Below are 13,855 nucleotides of genomic sequence, written 5' to 3' on the forward strand. Positions count from 1 at the left end.
TTGTGTCTAGTAGGAAGTTAGTGTGTGCAGAGCATCGTTCTCCCCATTTAGTAACAAATAAAAGAAGACAAAACTGTCAAAACTTTTGCTCCCGAAACGCGTATTTCGAAAAAAACAAATGTACGCAAATCCCACAAGATTTTAAACGTCGCCAAAGTTAACACACAGAAATTGAACCATTTAAAGTGAAATGGATTCTGGATTGTGGTACCCTGGAAAAAGGTTAATCACCTGGGATTACATTTTATTTCTGTAGACACTCGGAGTGCCTGCTAACGGACTGTCCGTTTCCCGGTCAGTGGAGAATATACTTCACTGGGCCTCGATTTGAAGTAATGCCCTAGAGTCAACCATACACACATACGTCGGAGCATTGCTCTTCCTCAAACCACCATTTCCGACCGGAAAACCCTCTCGAAGGGCTAGCAAATAATAATCCGAAGAATCCGGAGGAAAGGAATGAGTGAAAAATGTATTTATATAAAGTATCGGTGACTGGGAGAATTTTTTTTAATGGAGGTACTGTGTCCTCACAATTTTTTCATTGTAGAAAGAAGAAGAAGGTGAATTCAGCAGTGATTGGATGGATCACGAGCCGAACCGGAATATCCGCAGTCAATCATGCCGGTTCCGGTTTGCTGTGGGTTGGTAAAGCTGTTCGATCGATTTACTTCGATCCATCGTACAGGTTCGTTGACCCAATTTTTTTTTTCGCATACTTCAACTTCAAGCACGACCCCCGCTCTTCATGTGGGTGTTTGTGTGTTGGGTATTTGTTCTTGGTCCAAATCCGGTTGGAAAATCGTTGGAAAATTAATCAAAGAATGGAACTCATCACCGGTAATGACGTGTGCGCCCGTTTTTACGAACTTGATCACACAATTGATTTTTTACTTCCTCGGTTTTCCGGTACGCCAAGCTGCGCCTTTAAGGTTGAACCATTTAGGGTTGGTTGGTGATACAATAAAAAAGAAACCCGCAAGAAGTTGCTTGTAGTGACGAGCCACGAACTTGCCAACACATTTCAAACACGAGGGTAAGCCGGCAAGTGGATAACATTTGATTTTATCACTAACCTGAGGGTAATTTTGAAGAGCAATAATTCGAACGATTATTGCTGTTAGGATTATTGTTGAACCTAAACGTCTTTCGGGAGGGACTTTCCGATGCCATTGACCGTTGCTTTTGCACTGGCTAGGAGTGTTGTGAGTATGTGAGCGAGAGAAGCGATGGTTGAATCGATAAAAAAAGGCATACTCAGAAAACCGATACCGATGCCTTCGGGACATTCGATGCTGGCTTGTGTTAGGACACAAACCGATACACCAAACCGGGGGCGAGGCATGTCTTGACTAGTGGCGGTGAGGACGGATACACGAACACGAGACAAATGGCTCTCAATCTAATAAAGCGGCTCCGGAATGACCAGAATGTACGATGGTCGGCGAGGGTTCCTCCCAAGCGGAAGGAGGACATATTTCGACGACCGGGCGGAAAAATCAATTCCGAAACGAGGTGATGTGCCTGCGGGTGCGTTTGAAGGAACAAATTCGAAGGAATGTTCAATGTGAAGTGATGGAATTGGAAACGCTTTAAAGAAATGGGTGTGGAAGTTTCCTTGGCTATTCAATATTGAAGGAAGAAAGTGATGGCGTTGAAAAATTGATGTAAATGTTTTGAGAAGTGTTTCAAGACTTGAGAAATTTCTTGATGAATTCTTACAAATTGAGATATACTTTAGCTGAAGTAAAAGACCTAATGAAGGTAAAACCTGATATTTGTAGAATAGTTTGGTATTAATAAAGTAGTGATTTAATATTTAAACGAATGATGCTGGACGACTGTTCATAATTGTCCTGAAATAATCACGATGAATAAAAAAGCACTACTGCGAGCTTTTAAATATCAGAAGGATAACACTATAATCCTCAAAGACTACAGATAATACCGTTTATCCCCTATCATCTATAAAAATCACCCAATTGTATCCAGAACAACTACATCATGAGTTTTGATTTCTGCATGCCCTTCTGAGAAGTTCGGAACGGCCTTCCAAAGTTCCACTAACTACCCAATCCCAAAAAACACCCCATACAATCCATGATAATCCAGACTGATTATCAAATCTCACCATAAACAATGCTCCCATTCGAATGAAGCTGTTTCAACACAAAGACTCTCCTCCACCACCCAAGACATCTTCCCATGACAGACAGTCAAAGCGGAGAGAGAAGACATCCCGGAAAGCAACTAAAATCGACCTAATTTCGTTGTCGTGAATCTCTCGGACATCTTGTCGGCTCGGTCGGCAAGGTTTGTGTGTGTGTGTGCGCTTCGAAACCATAACATTCCAAAGTTTTCCTTTAGCAGGCAGCGTAAAGGTGATACCTGGCCGGGTGCTACAAACGCCAGCATTTCTCCGACACCGAACGAAGCCGCCGCGGCTGGGAAATGGTCTCATTTATCCGCTTTAGTATGAAATTAAGAGCACACCACAAAGCATTCCGGAGCCTTCCCAGGATAGTGAATTGCAAGAAAGGCCTTGAACCTTTTTGGGTGAACGTAGCTTGATCGCTTCGAAAAAAAAAGAAAACACCCAAGCGGAGGCCTCGGATAAACTCATTTGAACAAATAGAAATTAATTAAAAGCTATTTTTCTCACTTTGCCCGACTGTGCCCGGTACCTTGAAGTCTTCGCTCGATACGCCACGGTATCTGACTGTTAGCTTTCTGGCGGAGTTCCTCTTTTCTTTGCTCGGTGGTGCATCTTGTACAGCCTTTTGCCGTCCAGGCTTTGAAGAGCTTTCCTGACCGCGGCCAGGAGACTTCTCTGCTCTTGCACAATGGAGGCGCAGCGCAAGATAGTGTGTGTGTGTGTGAGAGAGCAAGAGAAACAGCAAGAAAGGGAGAGGAAAAGCAGATTAGAGTAAAGTTGTGTTTCATGTGCAGATAAGCACGGGTTCTAGCAGGACATTTAATTCAACTGCAGACATTGCGGACATTTTGCTGGCGATGTTTGCTTGCGCCAGAAAATCCGGTATCGGTACACTAGGTCAAGTATTTCGAGTTCGAGAAGATGTATGCCGCTTTGTCGCAGTGCTAGTGAAAAACGGTTTCGGTCGTTGAGTAGGGATTCAGGAGTGGCCGTACCTGAGGCACGCTAACCTGAGGTACCTTTTGAGTCAATTTATCGATAAAATAGAACATCCTTACCATTTGCTGCCCCCTTTTTTTGCCAGTGTCCTTGCTTTTGCATGCGAAATGAGCTTTTTCCGATTCCAAAATTTTTCCGATTACTTCTCACAGCCAGGGATTTCTTCACGTTCAATACAACAGCAGTACCCACAGCGAAAGAGCGACCAAAGAGTTCGGATTCGGGCTATTGATTTCCAGCTAGCCATAAACTTAACTAGCTTCCTGTGTTGCCTTACCGTGCCACCAGTTTTCAAGTTTAGTAATATTTTATAAATCGATTTATTGTCGATGGGATGTTTGTGTGGAACTCCACTTCTGTTTTACCTACCCTCTCTCCTTATTTTTCCCACCTCAGTCCCTGAGAGGATTCCGTTTTCGTCCGTGGAAAAAAAGAAAAGGCAAAAGTAGGTGGACGGTAGGATCTCCCTAACCAAATCGACAGCGTTGGCGTTGGCGTACCAAAAAGGGGTATAATTTTGGGTTCCCTCTCGTTTTCCGATTTTCCTTTTCCTCCCCGCATGGTGGGCACGCTTAAGCAAAGGGCTAGTTTTATGGGTTTTCTTATTCTGCTTCTCGGTTTAACCTCCCGTTACCCGGAAAACCTCCTTCAAAAAGGGGTACCCACCATAGCTCGGCTATTCAAATTCGAGCAGGAAAAGCAGTTGGAAACTCATTTAAATTCCGATACGATAAATTTTTGGTGCAAAAGCGTTGCCTGTGTTCTAGAGCAGGGAATCACATTTTACAACAGAACGGAACAACATTGAGGTCTGTGTTTTTATCGGGATACGGGTCTTTTTGCTTTCCTTTTCCTTCGTAACCTCATTCCCATTGCAATTGCAGATTTCTTTCCCTTTTGTAAGCGCACATATAATCGGAAAGTACCGAATAAGCGTACCGTGTACTGGGCGCCTCCATCGAGGTGTCTTTCGCTTCCAGTTTTTCTGTGTTGGTGCAATTTACGGTACGATGAACCGTAAAAGGGTTACTTTTGGAGCAAATTTTCAATCGCTCGTGTGAGTATGTATAAATGTGTGTGGTGTGTATTGCTCAAGTTCGTTTGTAGTTCCGACTGATTTTGAAACGTAAACCAACTTTTTTTCCCCCTCCCGCAAGCGCAAGACAGACGAGAGTGAGAGTACTTGAGGGGATGAAACTCACACATCCACTTCGTCCCTCGAATTCCCCAAACCCTGGACATACCTGCGTGAAGTATTTACTCTAAACTCTTCCCTCAAACGTTCCCACCAGGAATAAGAGGTTCAAAACACATTCTAACCCACAGCGAGCAAACGAAACGGACTGTGAACACAACGATGCACATGGTGCCGGTTTGGAAAAGCAAGGTAATGCGAACACACCGACCGAGTGGTACGATGTATGAATTTTTTCGCTTGTTCAGCATACTTATACTCACACAGGAGGTTAAGGTGTACAGGGAGCAAAGCACGTTTCTGATTCGCTGATGGTTGGTTTTCACCTTTTCGCCTTATTTTCCCCTGGCTGCTGCTGCTGCTGCTGCTGCTTTGACACCGTAATTTTTCGTGGCTATTTCTAGGTGAACACATTTTAGAAGGTGCGCGTGTTTACTTTTTTCGGTATTTTTGGAAACGTGTGTGTGTGTGTGAGGTACACATTTAGGTACCAATATTTTTTCACATTTAGATCAATAAATTGTACTCCCGTTGATGTGTGTGTGTATGTACGGTATGGTTGAGTGAGGTACTGCTGGTGAATAGAAATTTTTCATTCTGAAGGAGGGTGAGAACCAAAAAAAAAAACTCCAGTTAAACATTTTAATGATGCACCAGAGAAACTCAACTCCACTCCATAGGGCCCATGTGAAGGCGAGGTGCGGGTTACGGGTGGCAAATTTATTTCCAACAGCACTCAGGGAGCTTCCCACGGGATGAATAAAAAGGGGTTTGCAGGTGGAAGGAGGTTATTTTATTTGGCCTATTTAGAGTGTTTTCTAGTGACCTATTGAGAAAAATTGTCGAGTTATGGCTTAAATGTTTCATTGAAGTGTGTTTGGATCAAAATAATATTAGACAAACCGTACACAGGACAATAAAAACAATTTTATTCCAATGTTGAAATATCTGTTTGTTCGCCTTTTTTGAATAAAGTATTGTCCAGTTTTCTTTCAAATGTTTTTGATGAGGAGAAATGAAATGACAACAGCCATATTCAAGCTTAATTACCTAGCAAAACTAAAAATTCAACAAAATTTTGGAATTCTTTTGATGAGTGTTGCTGTTGAAGAATTCTGTTTGTGAAACGGTTTTTCCCGTTGCGAAATGTCAAAGGTTGTGCTACCTGCGAAAAAATCATTTTAGATCTATAGTTTTTATTTTCACCCAATTAATATGTTTGAAATGAATTGACCATTTTAAGAAAAAATATTATTAATATTTATTTTTGGCTGACCAACGCACATGCATGAGTAAAATTCTGGAAATAATTTTCCTTTCGGAAATTCAATTATATCGATTAGTTCGCTACAGGCTTAAAATAGGCTGCTGTAGAGTTTCCGAACCAATTTTCGTACCATCCTGGGAATACAAAAATTTAAAATTTACATTTTCACTCCCACCCACACAGTGTGATGTCACCCCAATCAATATCAAACCACGCACGCACACACACACACCATTCATCCAACCGAAAAGTGTCTCAATTATTCTAATGCACATTCAACCAGTTCCGCCACAGAGTAAAGTGAACCTCTCGTTGATTTAATTAAAAACTCTCAACTCCCACGACGACAGCCGCCCAGCGGAAGCTTTCATCGCGCGCCAAACTTTTGCCCCGAGTTGGAAAATTCTCGTCACCATCTCGACACCGACCGGGTCTGGTTTTAGCAAATGAAATCGATTCGGTGCGTTGGTGTACATTGCTGGGTAGCGAGTTAATTTGAAGCGTAGGTGTCGTCAGCCAAGCTTTAAGGCTTCGAGCGGTTGCGCGACTTAACTGCTCGCCCTTTGCCAACCAACCGAATCGAGTGCCTTAAATCGTGCTCATTGCCAGCGATTTCGCAACCCATTCAAACGATCAGTTTTACCCCGGAAAAAGAATCTGTAAGCAATCATGTTTCAATTTAATTAACATATTCGCCAAAAGTCATAATCCCGCCTTTGTCGTGTTTTGTCGGCAGCTATATGGGGCAAGGTTTCGTGCCACCTCAACTCGGTGCGTTGATGTTTGTTAGCCGCCGAAAACTGAAGCCCTCGGTAAGCTTCATTTTCTCCAAGAATCTTCAGCTCAATGCCGTGCCGCGTGTGTAAATAAACTTTACGCACTCGAGCTTGCCTCTGGTAAACGCGCAACAGTAGAGACGTGCGTTTGTTGTTGGCATATTAGCTGTTTCTAAGAAGCTTTTCAAGTGGCAAAGCAAAAAATAGCAGGAGCAACAAAAAAAAAAACAGCTGCCTTCTTCGCTTGCGCTTGCTCAAGAATTCAACAGACTAGACGCGCACAACAAAAACACATCTTTTCACTTCGGTGTCGGTGGAGGAACTTGAACGAATTTTCAACGAGCTGCTAAAAATATGTCTAAAAGTGAGTGAAATTGATTTACAACGAGCAGCATGGGCAGGACGGTTTTTGCGGTGCCTCGCACGGATCAAGTGTACTTTGAAGGTTTCCATCCGTAGAAGAAGAAAAAAGTTCTCCACAGGCAAAACGGTGCGATCGCGATGAGGTGATGGTTGATGGTTGTTTGGGCGGGTCCGAAGATCCTTAAAATATGCAAACAAAACCAATACAGACAGGCGCAAGATTTTGGAATTTTTCATTATAAAAAGAGGAGCTTTTTTTCATTTTTCGTTGCCGAGGCAGTGGTGGGAGTTAAACTGACCGATAAGGAGCGCGGCGATAAGGACGCGTCGGTACGCGCACGGAGGGAAATGGTGAAACACCAGCTAGTGTTTTGTGTTTGATAAATGGGCATGCTTTGCGGTAGCTGGAATCAAAATCGAGCTCTTCGCTGCTTGTGTGGGAGCTTTGTGGTTCAAGGACGATGGGGATTCTTCCCATGCTGGGTGAGGTGGTACGCATTATGATGATGATGATGATGATGGTGCTCGTTGTGTCGCAATAAGGATGCCCTCCGGGGAGTGAGTAGACGTTCCGTACCGTCTACAAGTGTCAGCAATTTCGATAAGGTGAAAGCAGGGTTCTTCACCATACTACAGAATAGATCAATTAGTTCGGGGAAATCCTTCAGAATGCTTCGTTTGCATACGAGCTTTGATTTCCGGCAGAAACAGATTCTTCATTAAAAACGCCTTTCCCAGGAGTTGATCTTTCACGTTGTATTATGGTTTGTGCTTTTAGTTTTAGAGCAAAGCTATTCGATCGAATTAACAAAAAAGGTGATGAACATTGTTTTGCCTAGTTAAAGTTTATTTCTTTTATTTAAACATTTAATATTTAATTTAATGCTTATATTTTTTCTCTGAAAATTCCTTAAGTTCCAGTGATTTGACTTCTAGTAGCTTAAATTTATTGACTATTCAAACTGCATAGCGTTAAAGCTCAGGAAAAATTAATATCTTTATACAATCATCGCATTGAACTGCATACAATAAGGCGTAACTAAAACATAATTTCGAATAGCTAAAGAATATTTTGTAATCAAAACGCAAATAAAAAAAGGCTCCTAAAATTGTCTGCATCAACATAATGTTCCAATAAGGATAAAAAATTAAATTAAAGCTAATTATTTTGGATAAAATTGTGGAGAAAACCGTCAATAGAACAGCAGAAAAGAACGGTATTGTTAGTATTTCTGTAGTTTTCTATAACATTTAATTTTCTTTGACAATTCAAACAGAATGAAACAAAAAGCCATTGAGTAGCAAACAGTCGCAAAATTTTATCAAACGATTAATTTTCCGTTAAAATTCGTTGCACAATCTTCCACTGTGGTTACGAACTCTGTAAATTTTGCCTTACCTAATGGCAGGAATTCATGCGAACGACAGATGGCAGCAGATATGCGCTAGCCGTGGCTTGGAAATAATGCGTTTTGCAGACGATTTTCATCAAACGACATTATGAATAACAATGGACGTAGGACAATTCTTTTGCCGACATTGCTTTTCGGAGGACTTGAGGGAACGTGAAGTTGACTGTGCGCTGCTCATTGAATCCGTAAGTAACATACTTTCGGTTTTCCCGTAGGCGATTTTCCTTCATTTTTGTGTGAGTGTGTGTGTGTGTAGTAAAAGAAGATGACACATGTTTACGCATGACTAGAATTCACACACTTCATGCTGCTTCGGGATGGGGACGGTGAAAAACACATGCTAGAAACATGTGTACTAGAGGTTTCTATTTTTCGTTAGCTACATTGTGTTGCTGGTGGTTGGTGGTCTGGTGCCCTTACTGAAGGACTCAATCACATTCAAATACCCAGCACACTCGCTGGTTTCCGAGTGGGATGTTATCATTTTATTGTGTGGTTACAATGAAATGTTTTAGCTTTTTTATTTCCCCGAAAAATAGAAAAAAGAATTTGCCCACAATCTCTAACAAGTCACACGAGAGCGAAAGTCCAATGCCTCATTTTGTGTTTTGTTTAACATCAAGTTGCTTTTTCCTATCGTCAAGTGTTCCTCCGGGGCACGAACCGAGACGAAGCGTAAGCGTAAGCAGGTAACCTCTTCACCATGGCTCTTCACTGAGCCCATAACCTGCGCACTTCAGGCCGGTTTTGTCAGCTTTCATGCAGATTGTCGAGCTTTTTCCAGAGGGTCCTCCTTGCGGTCGGTTATCCATCTCATCGACTTTCAATGAAGAGTGTGCCGCATTGGTACCGGCTGCTGTGCCGGTATTTCTTCCCCAGCGCCGAAGCACCTACCAAGCACCCACTTGTAAATCTGTGTGTGTGTGTGTGTTGACAAGCTGGATTCTGCTTTCTTTTTTCTCTTACGAGACCCATCCCATCCAAAGGAAGTTTCCCAAACCCTGTGGACCACTCGAGCGGACATTATTTGAATTTGTAAAGCGCTCGGCGCGTTGTAGGAAGATTTTCTTTATCACCAGGAAGCGTGGACCAGCGGCAAAAGTGGGCGCTAGAAGCTGTGCCGCATTGTTTTCATGTGCGTGAGAAGAGAAAAATGAAGGGAAGGAAAACTAAAGGAAATTTCGCTCCGGGAGGAGTAAGCGGTGTGGAAGCGAAAAACGGAAACACTTTTTGACTCGTAATTGTCGAAAAATTGTTCACCACAACCTTTTCTACACACTTCTGAGTAAGTGTGGGTGTATGTGTGTGTGTGGGATGTGGCCTTTTGACGCGGAACTGATGAAAAGGTTTCTTAGAAAATGGGGGAAAAAAATACCATTGCTGCTTTGTTCGCACAGTAAAGCTTTTCCTTTATGTTTTGTTTTGTTTGTGGGTTTTTTTTTGCTTCTTTGTAGCACTGATGTTTAGCAGCAGTATCGTATTTTATGTGTGTTTCTGTGTGGAAAAAAGGTGCGGTTTTCTTTTGAATGTGATGTAAATTTTCTTTGCACAATGCAAATCAAACAATGCAAATAATCTGCTGTGCAGCGCAAAACAAATAAAGCTTAATAGTAGGTAAGTTTCCATTTTGATGAGTAAGAAAGAAGTGAAGTCCGAACGAGATAAAATGAAATTAAAACATACACCTAAAATTATCAAGATTCTTGCAGAAGCTTTTATTTTTTTCTGATTCTATCAGAAGAAACTTTGATCCAAGTATTAACAAAACTATAAACCATGGTTTCTTACCTATCAGGATCATTTAAAAGCAGATGCTTTTGATCGATTTAACTTACTATGTGTTACATTTTACAACTCTTCATGAGGCTTGGAACGGCAAAACATTGGTCTAAAAAACCATGACCAAAATTTAAAATCTTTTAAACAATTTCAATACGATTTTTGTTAGGTATACAACAAAAAGACTAAGACTAACCCGGGAGCTAAGCAAACACAATATGAATCCCATGATTTCTAGCTGTCAAAGTTTGTTTTGTCCGTTATTATTCTTATAACATGACTTGCTTCAATAGAAAGCGTAAGCCTCTTGCAAAATATTGGAACTAATCCATTGGAGACATTCCTAAAAGGAGTCACATTCTTCAGTAGCTTGTACACAGTAAAGAATCCTTTCTGAGCATCATCTTCAAGAACGACGCTCTTTATAGCGATCATGTCCCTAAGGTGTGATAAATAATTTATAGACAAAACATCTAGTAATGTTTTCTCGACGTCGTCCGAGTATTTCTTAAGAGCTAATGTTACGAAACAAGCCTTCCATTTTGAAGATAATATTTTGAAAATAGGTGTTGTGTTTCAACGGATTATTCTCAGGATAAGGCAAAGAAAAATGAGGAAATGTCCTATCATTATTGATCCTTAGTAAATCATCACAAGCGGTGTTGACAAGACAGAACAAGTATGAAATCTTTCAAAAGTCATTCTCTCGAAATTTAATCTAAACTTTTCTAATTTGATTCGCTGGACTAAAGAGGATTTTTTTACTAAAGACCTATGAAGAGTGCCTAGAAAATTAAAGTAAGAAGTAAATGATATTCGAATCCTGAGTTTAATTTAGTTAAAAAAGGTAATTTTATTTCTTAAAAAAGCCTTCTGAGGTACCTTCCCTCAAACACATTAAATTTTAAAGTTTCCTTTTAATTATCCTAGTCAAAAACACTTAAACACCTTCACTATAATCACAGTATTATCAATAAAAAGATAGTAAAATACTTTAAATCGAAAGTTAGCACTAGAAAAAGAAAGTACTAAATACTAATGCACCTACATCACAGATGGACGCAAGGCAACCAACTTTCGTTCCTTAACCTACGAAGAAAAACGTCTTGACCTATTCCTCATTTGTCATCCCGCGGTATCGCTTCGCGTGGCACAGTTCTCTATGCACCGCAACCGTACGCGTAGCGTTTTATTGTTGGAAAATAAATTAATTTCTTAATTTCCCACCCCCATCCCAACCAGCCGTGAGCGTTCATCACCGAGCAGCAAAGAACAAGTGCAGTGCATACTTCACACTACTGCTGCCGTTCTTATCACGGGGCGACAGTTAATTTTATGTGTCAGCGTGTCCGTCTTATCGGACTCGCCCCGTGAAGCTTCCCGTGTTAAAGAAAGTGTTCTAGCCAGATGCACTGTTGCGAGCAGCAACTGCTGCTGCTGGAAAGAAAGTATGGACAAGACAAGGTCGCCAAAGGTTTTACCGGAGAGGGGAATAGAGAGGGTCGAACCACATTCCTTCCTTCTTTTCCAGCGCGGTATGTGCAAATGCAAGTGTTGCACTCCCGCGGTTACGATTGTAACTCGCACACAAATATCGTACCATCGTCATCATCCGCCTGTTTGCAGACATACGCACGCTGGCTCCGATGTCTGTCTGTGTCTTTATGTGAGTCGTACACGCGCCCGCGATGTTGTCTATGTAGCCACATTAAATTAAGACTAATTTATAACAAGTGACACTTTCCAACGATGCTCCACATTGGTTTCACGCCCTTCCTCACTGTCTCTCTCTGTCTCTCTCTCGCTCTCGCTCTATCTCCATTGACGAACCCCCCAAAACATAGTAGCGTAATAGACGAAGAAACCATTCCGACCCGAACCACTCTGTATCATAATTAATGATGTAGATAAAATGAAACTAGCCGCGAGCGATGCACTGCAGTATGTCGCCATGGAGCATCCTGGTGTGCTGGAGCTGCAACGACTGCACGGTACTGCTCTGTTGTGTGTATAAAAACTGATCACTCGTCTTGCATTCCGTTTCAGATGGTGATGTCTTGCGGTTGACTTCAGGTAGTAGCAGTGACAGTGCGTGGACTCAACGCAAAAACTCAGCCTGGAGCTTAAATTGTGGTGCAGAAATTTTGCAACCTACAATCGCTGGTGACAGTGTGTGGAAAGTGATAGTGGCCCCAAGGTGTTAGCTAAAGGGTTTTTGTGAGCGTGCGTGTGTGTGTGTTTTAAACAGGTGAAAAGTCCCCAATCGGGAATATTCGGGCCATTCAGTATGCGTGTGCAGGGAAACAGTGGCCTCAGGATGTGGGCAACTAGTGTAGTGTTGCTGCTGGTGACAGTGTGCGGTTTTTGTGCAAGTTCCAGTGGACCTGCACCCCAATGGGAACACATGGTGGACTTTGATCCCAACTATCGGCTGCTTTGGAGCGTTGGAAGTCAGGAGGTGACGTTTGAGATACAGGCGAGAACCCTAGGATACGTGGGGCTTGGGTTTTCGCGCGATGGAACGTTGGTTGGTGCGGACGTTGCTGTCGGTTGGATCGAACAAGGACATGTCTATCTGCAGGTGAGTGAATATCTAGACATCCAGCCAATCCTTATCAACTTGACTCAGATTTCCCAACCAAAATATCAAAAATCCCTATTAAATCTTCAGAACTAAGCATTTTCAATTGAAATGCATCAAAACGAGAGAGATAGAGAAAAAAAAAATCCAACACCAATAAACCGTACACACTTCAACTTCAGTCGACTGGCAAATCTGGCACCCTGACACCACCGCCGGATGATGGCCAAACTTATCCAACACGCTCGCACGCGGAAAGGTAGATTTTACACATCATAACCTCGAGCGGAAAAGTTTTGCATTTACAATTGAAATTGAGCATGAACTGTGCGGTGAGCGTTGCAAACAAAGCAAGGAAGAAAAAAAAGCCATCCCCTCCCTCATCAGCCGAGTTCCTCCTTAGTGGGAGACGATTGCGTCACTGCTGCGAGCAGCAAAACGCGTACATACCAGTCCGTCTCTTCAGCGCGGTTGACTTCCCGCAGTGTAGAATGTGATGCGAAACCGTTTAGAAATTGGGAACGGATCCAAATCCGGCCCTCTTCTACCATGACCTCCAATTAATTCTTGCCTCAACAGTAGAACAGTGGAGCGGTTGTGAAGGGCACAAGGACGTTCAAAAAATCGAAAAAAGAAAAGGGAACGCGAATAATAAATGCGTGCTTGTGCCTTGGGCCAGTAGGCATCGTTCTCGCTTGTTTGTTTGGGCTAAAGTAAAGAGAAATTGATTTTTTCCATTCGTTTACGTCGTACTCACACACACGGAGATTTTTGTTCCATGCTGGCTACTGGAAGTCGTGCATTTGTTGTTTCGATTTCCTGGGGATTTTGTGATGTGATCGTTTAAGTTCGCTTTAAGAGTTGATGAATTTCGAACCTTGTGGCATTGATCTAGGTTAATTCTTCCATTTTAGTGTTTGCGACGTATAGGAGCATTTATTGATATCAACTCAGAATCATGCAATTCTATGAGTTGTTCAAATAGTTTTTTAAAAGCCAAATTGTCTACAAGAGTTGCTTTTTATTTCTGCGAGTTACATCGTTTGAAACGATAAAGTATGTGAGAATAATACTCGATTCGTTTTCTTTATTGAAAATACACAAAAATGAGGGTAATAATATCAGAAGAAGGTTTAGAAGAAACGAGCTCCAGAAAAAATCACTTGCATCATTATTGAGAGCCAACAGCTAGCATCTCTGATCATGTTCCGGTCAGATTTCGAACGCTCTTTCCCAACATTTAGCTAACTGCATACCGAGTAACTGATCAGTGTTCTCTGTTATTGCGATCAATCGATGAATCAGATGGGGAACATAACACCAATAAG

The 13,855-nt window shown here is 41.9% G+C and overlaps 2 protein-coding genes across 2 annotated transcripts in view; one reads left to right on the forward strand and one right to left on the reverse strand.

Moving 5' to 3' along the window:
• LOC126567958 (MOXD1 homolog 2-like) overlaps nucleotides 1-13,855 on the reverse strand; it is a 507,834-nt gene that overhangs the window by 133,183 nt on the left and 360,796 nt on the right. The gene's annotated exons all lie outside the window — the stretch shown is intronic.
• Nucleotides 12,234-13,855, forward strand: part of LOC126567933 (MOXD1 homolog 2-like) — a 52,260-nt gene continuing 50,638 nt past the window's right edge. Inside the window, exon 1 of the mRNA XM_050224303.1 lies at nucleotides 12,234-12,527. Within this exon, the coding sequence (XP_050080260.1) occupies nucleotides 12,234-12,527 (294 nt within the window). The remainder of the gene's footprint in view (nucleotides 12,528-13,855) is intronic.

Source organism: Anopheles maculipalpis, chromosome 2RL (assembly GCF_943734695.1).
Source record: "Anopheles maculipalpis chromosome 2RL, idAnoMacuDA_375_x, whole genome shotgun sequence".
NCBI lineage: Eukaryota > Metazoa > Arthropoda > Insecta > Diptera > Culicidae > Anopheles > Anopheles maculipalpis.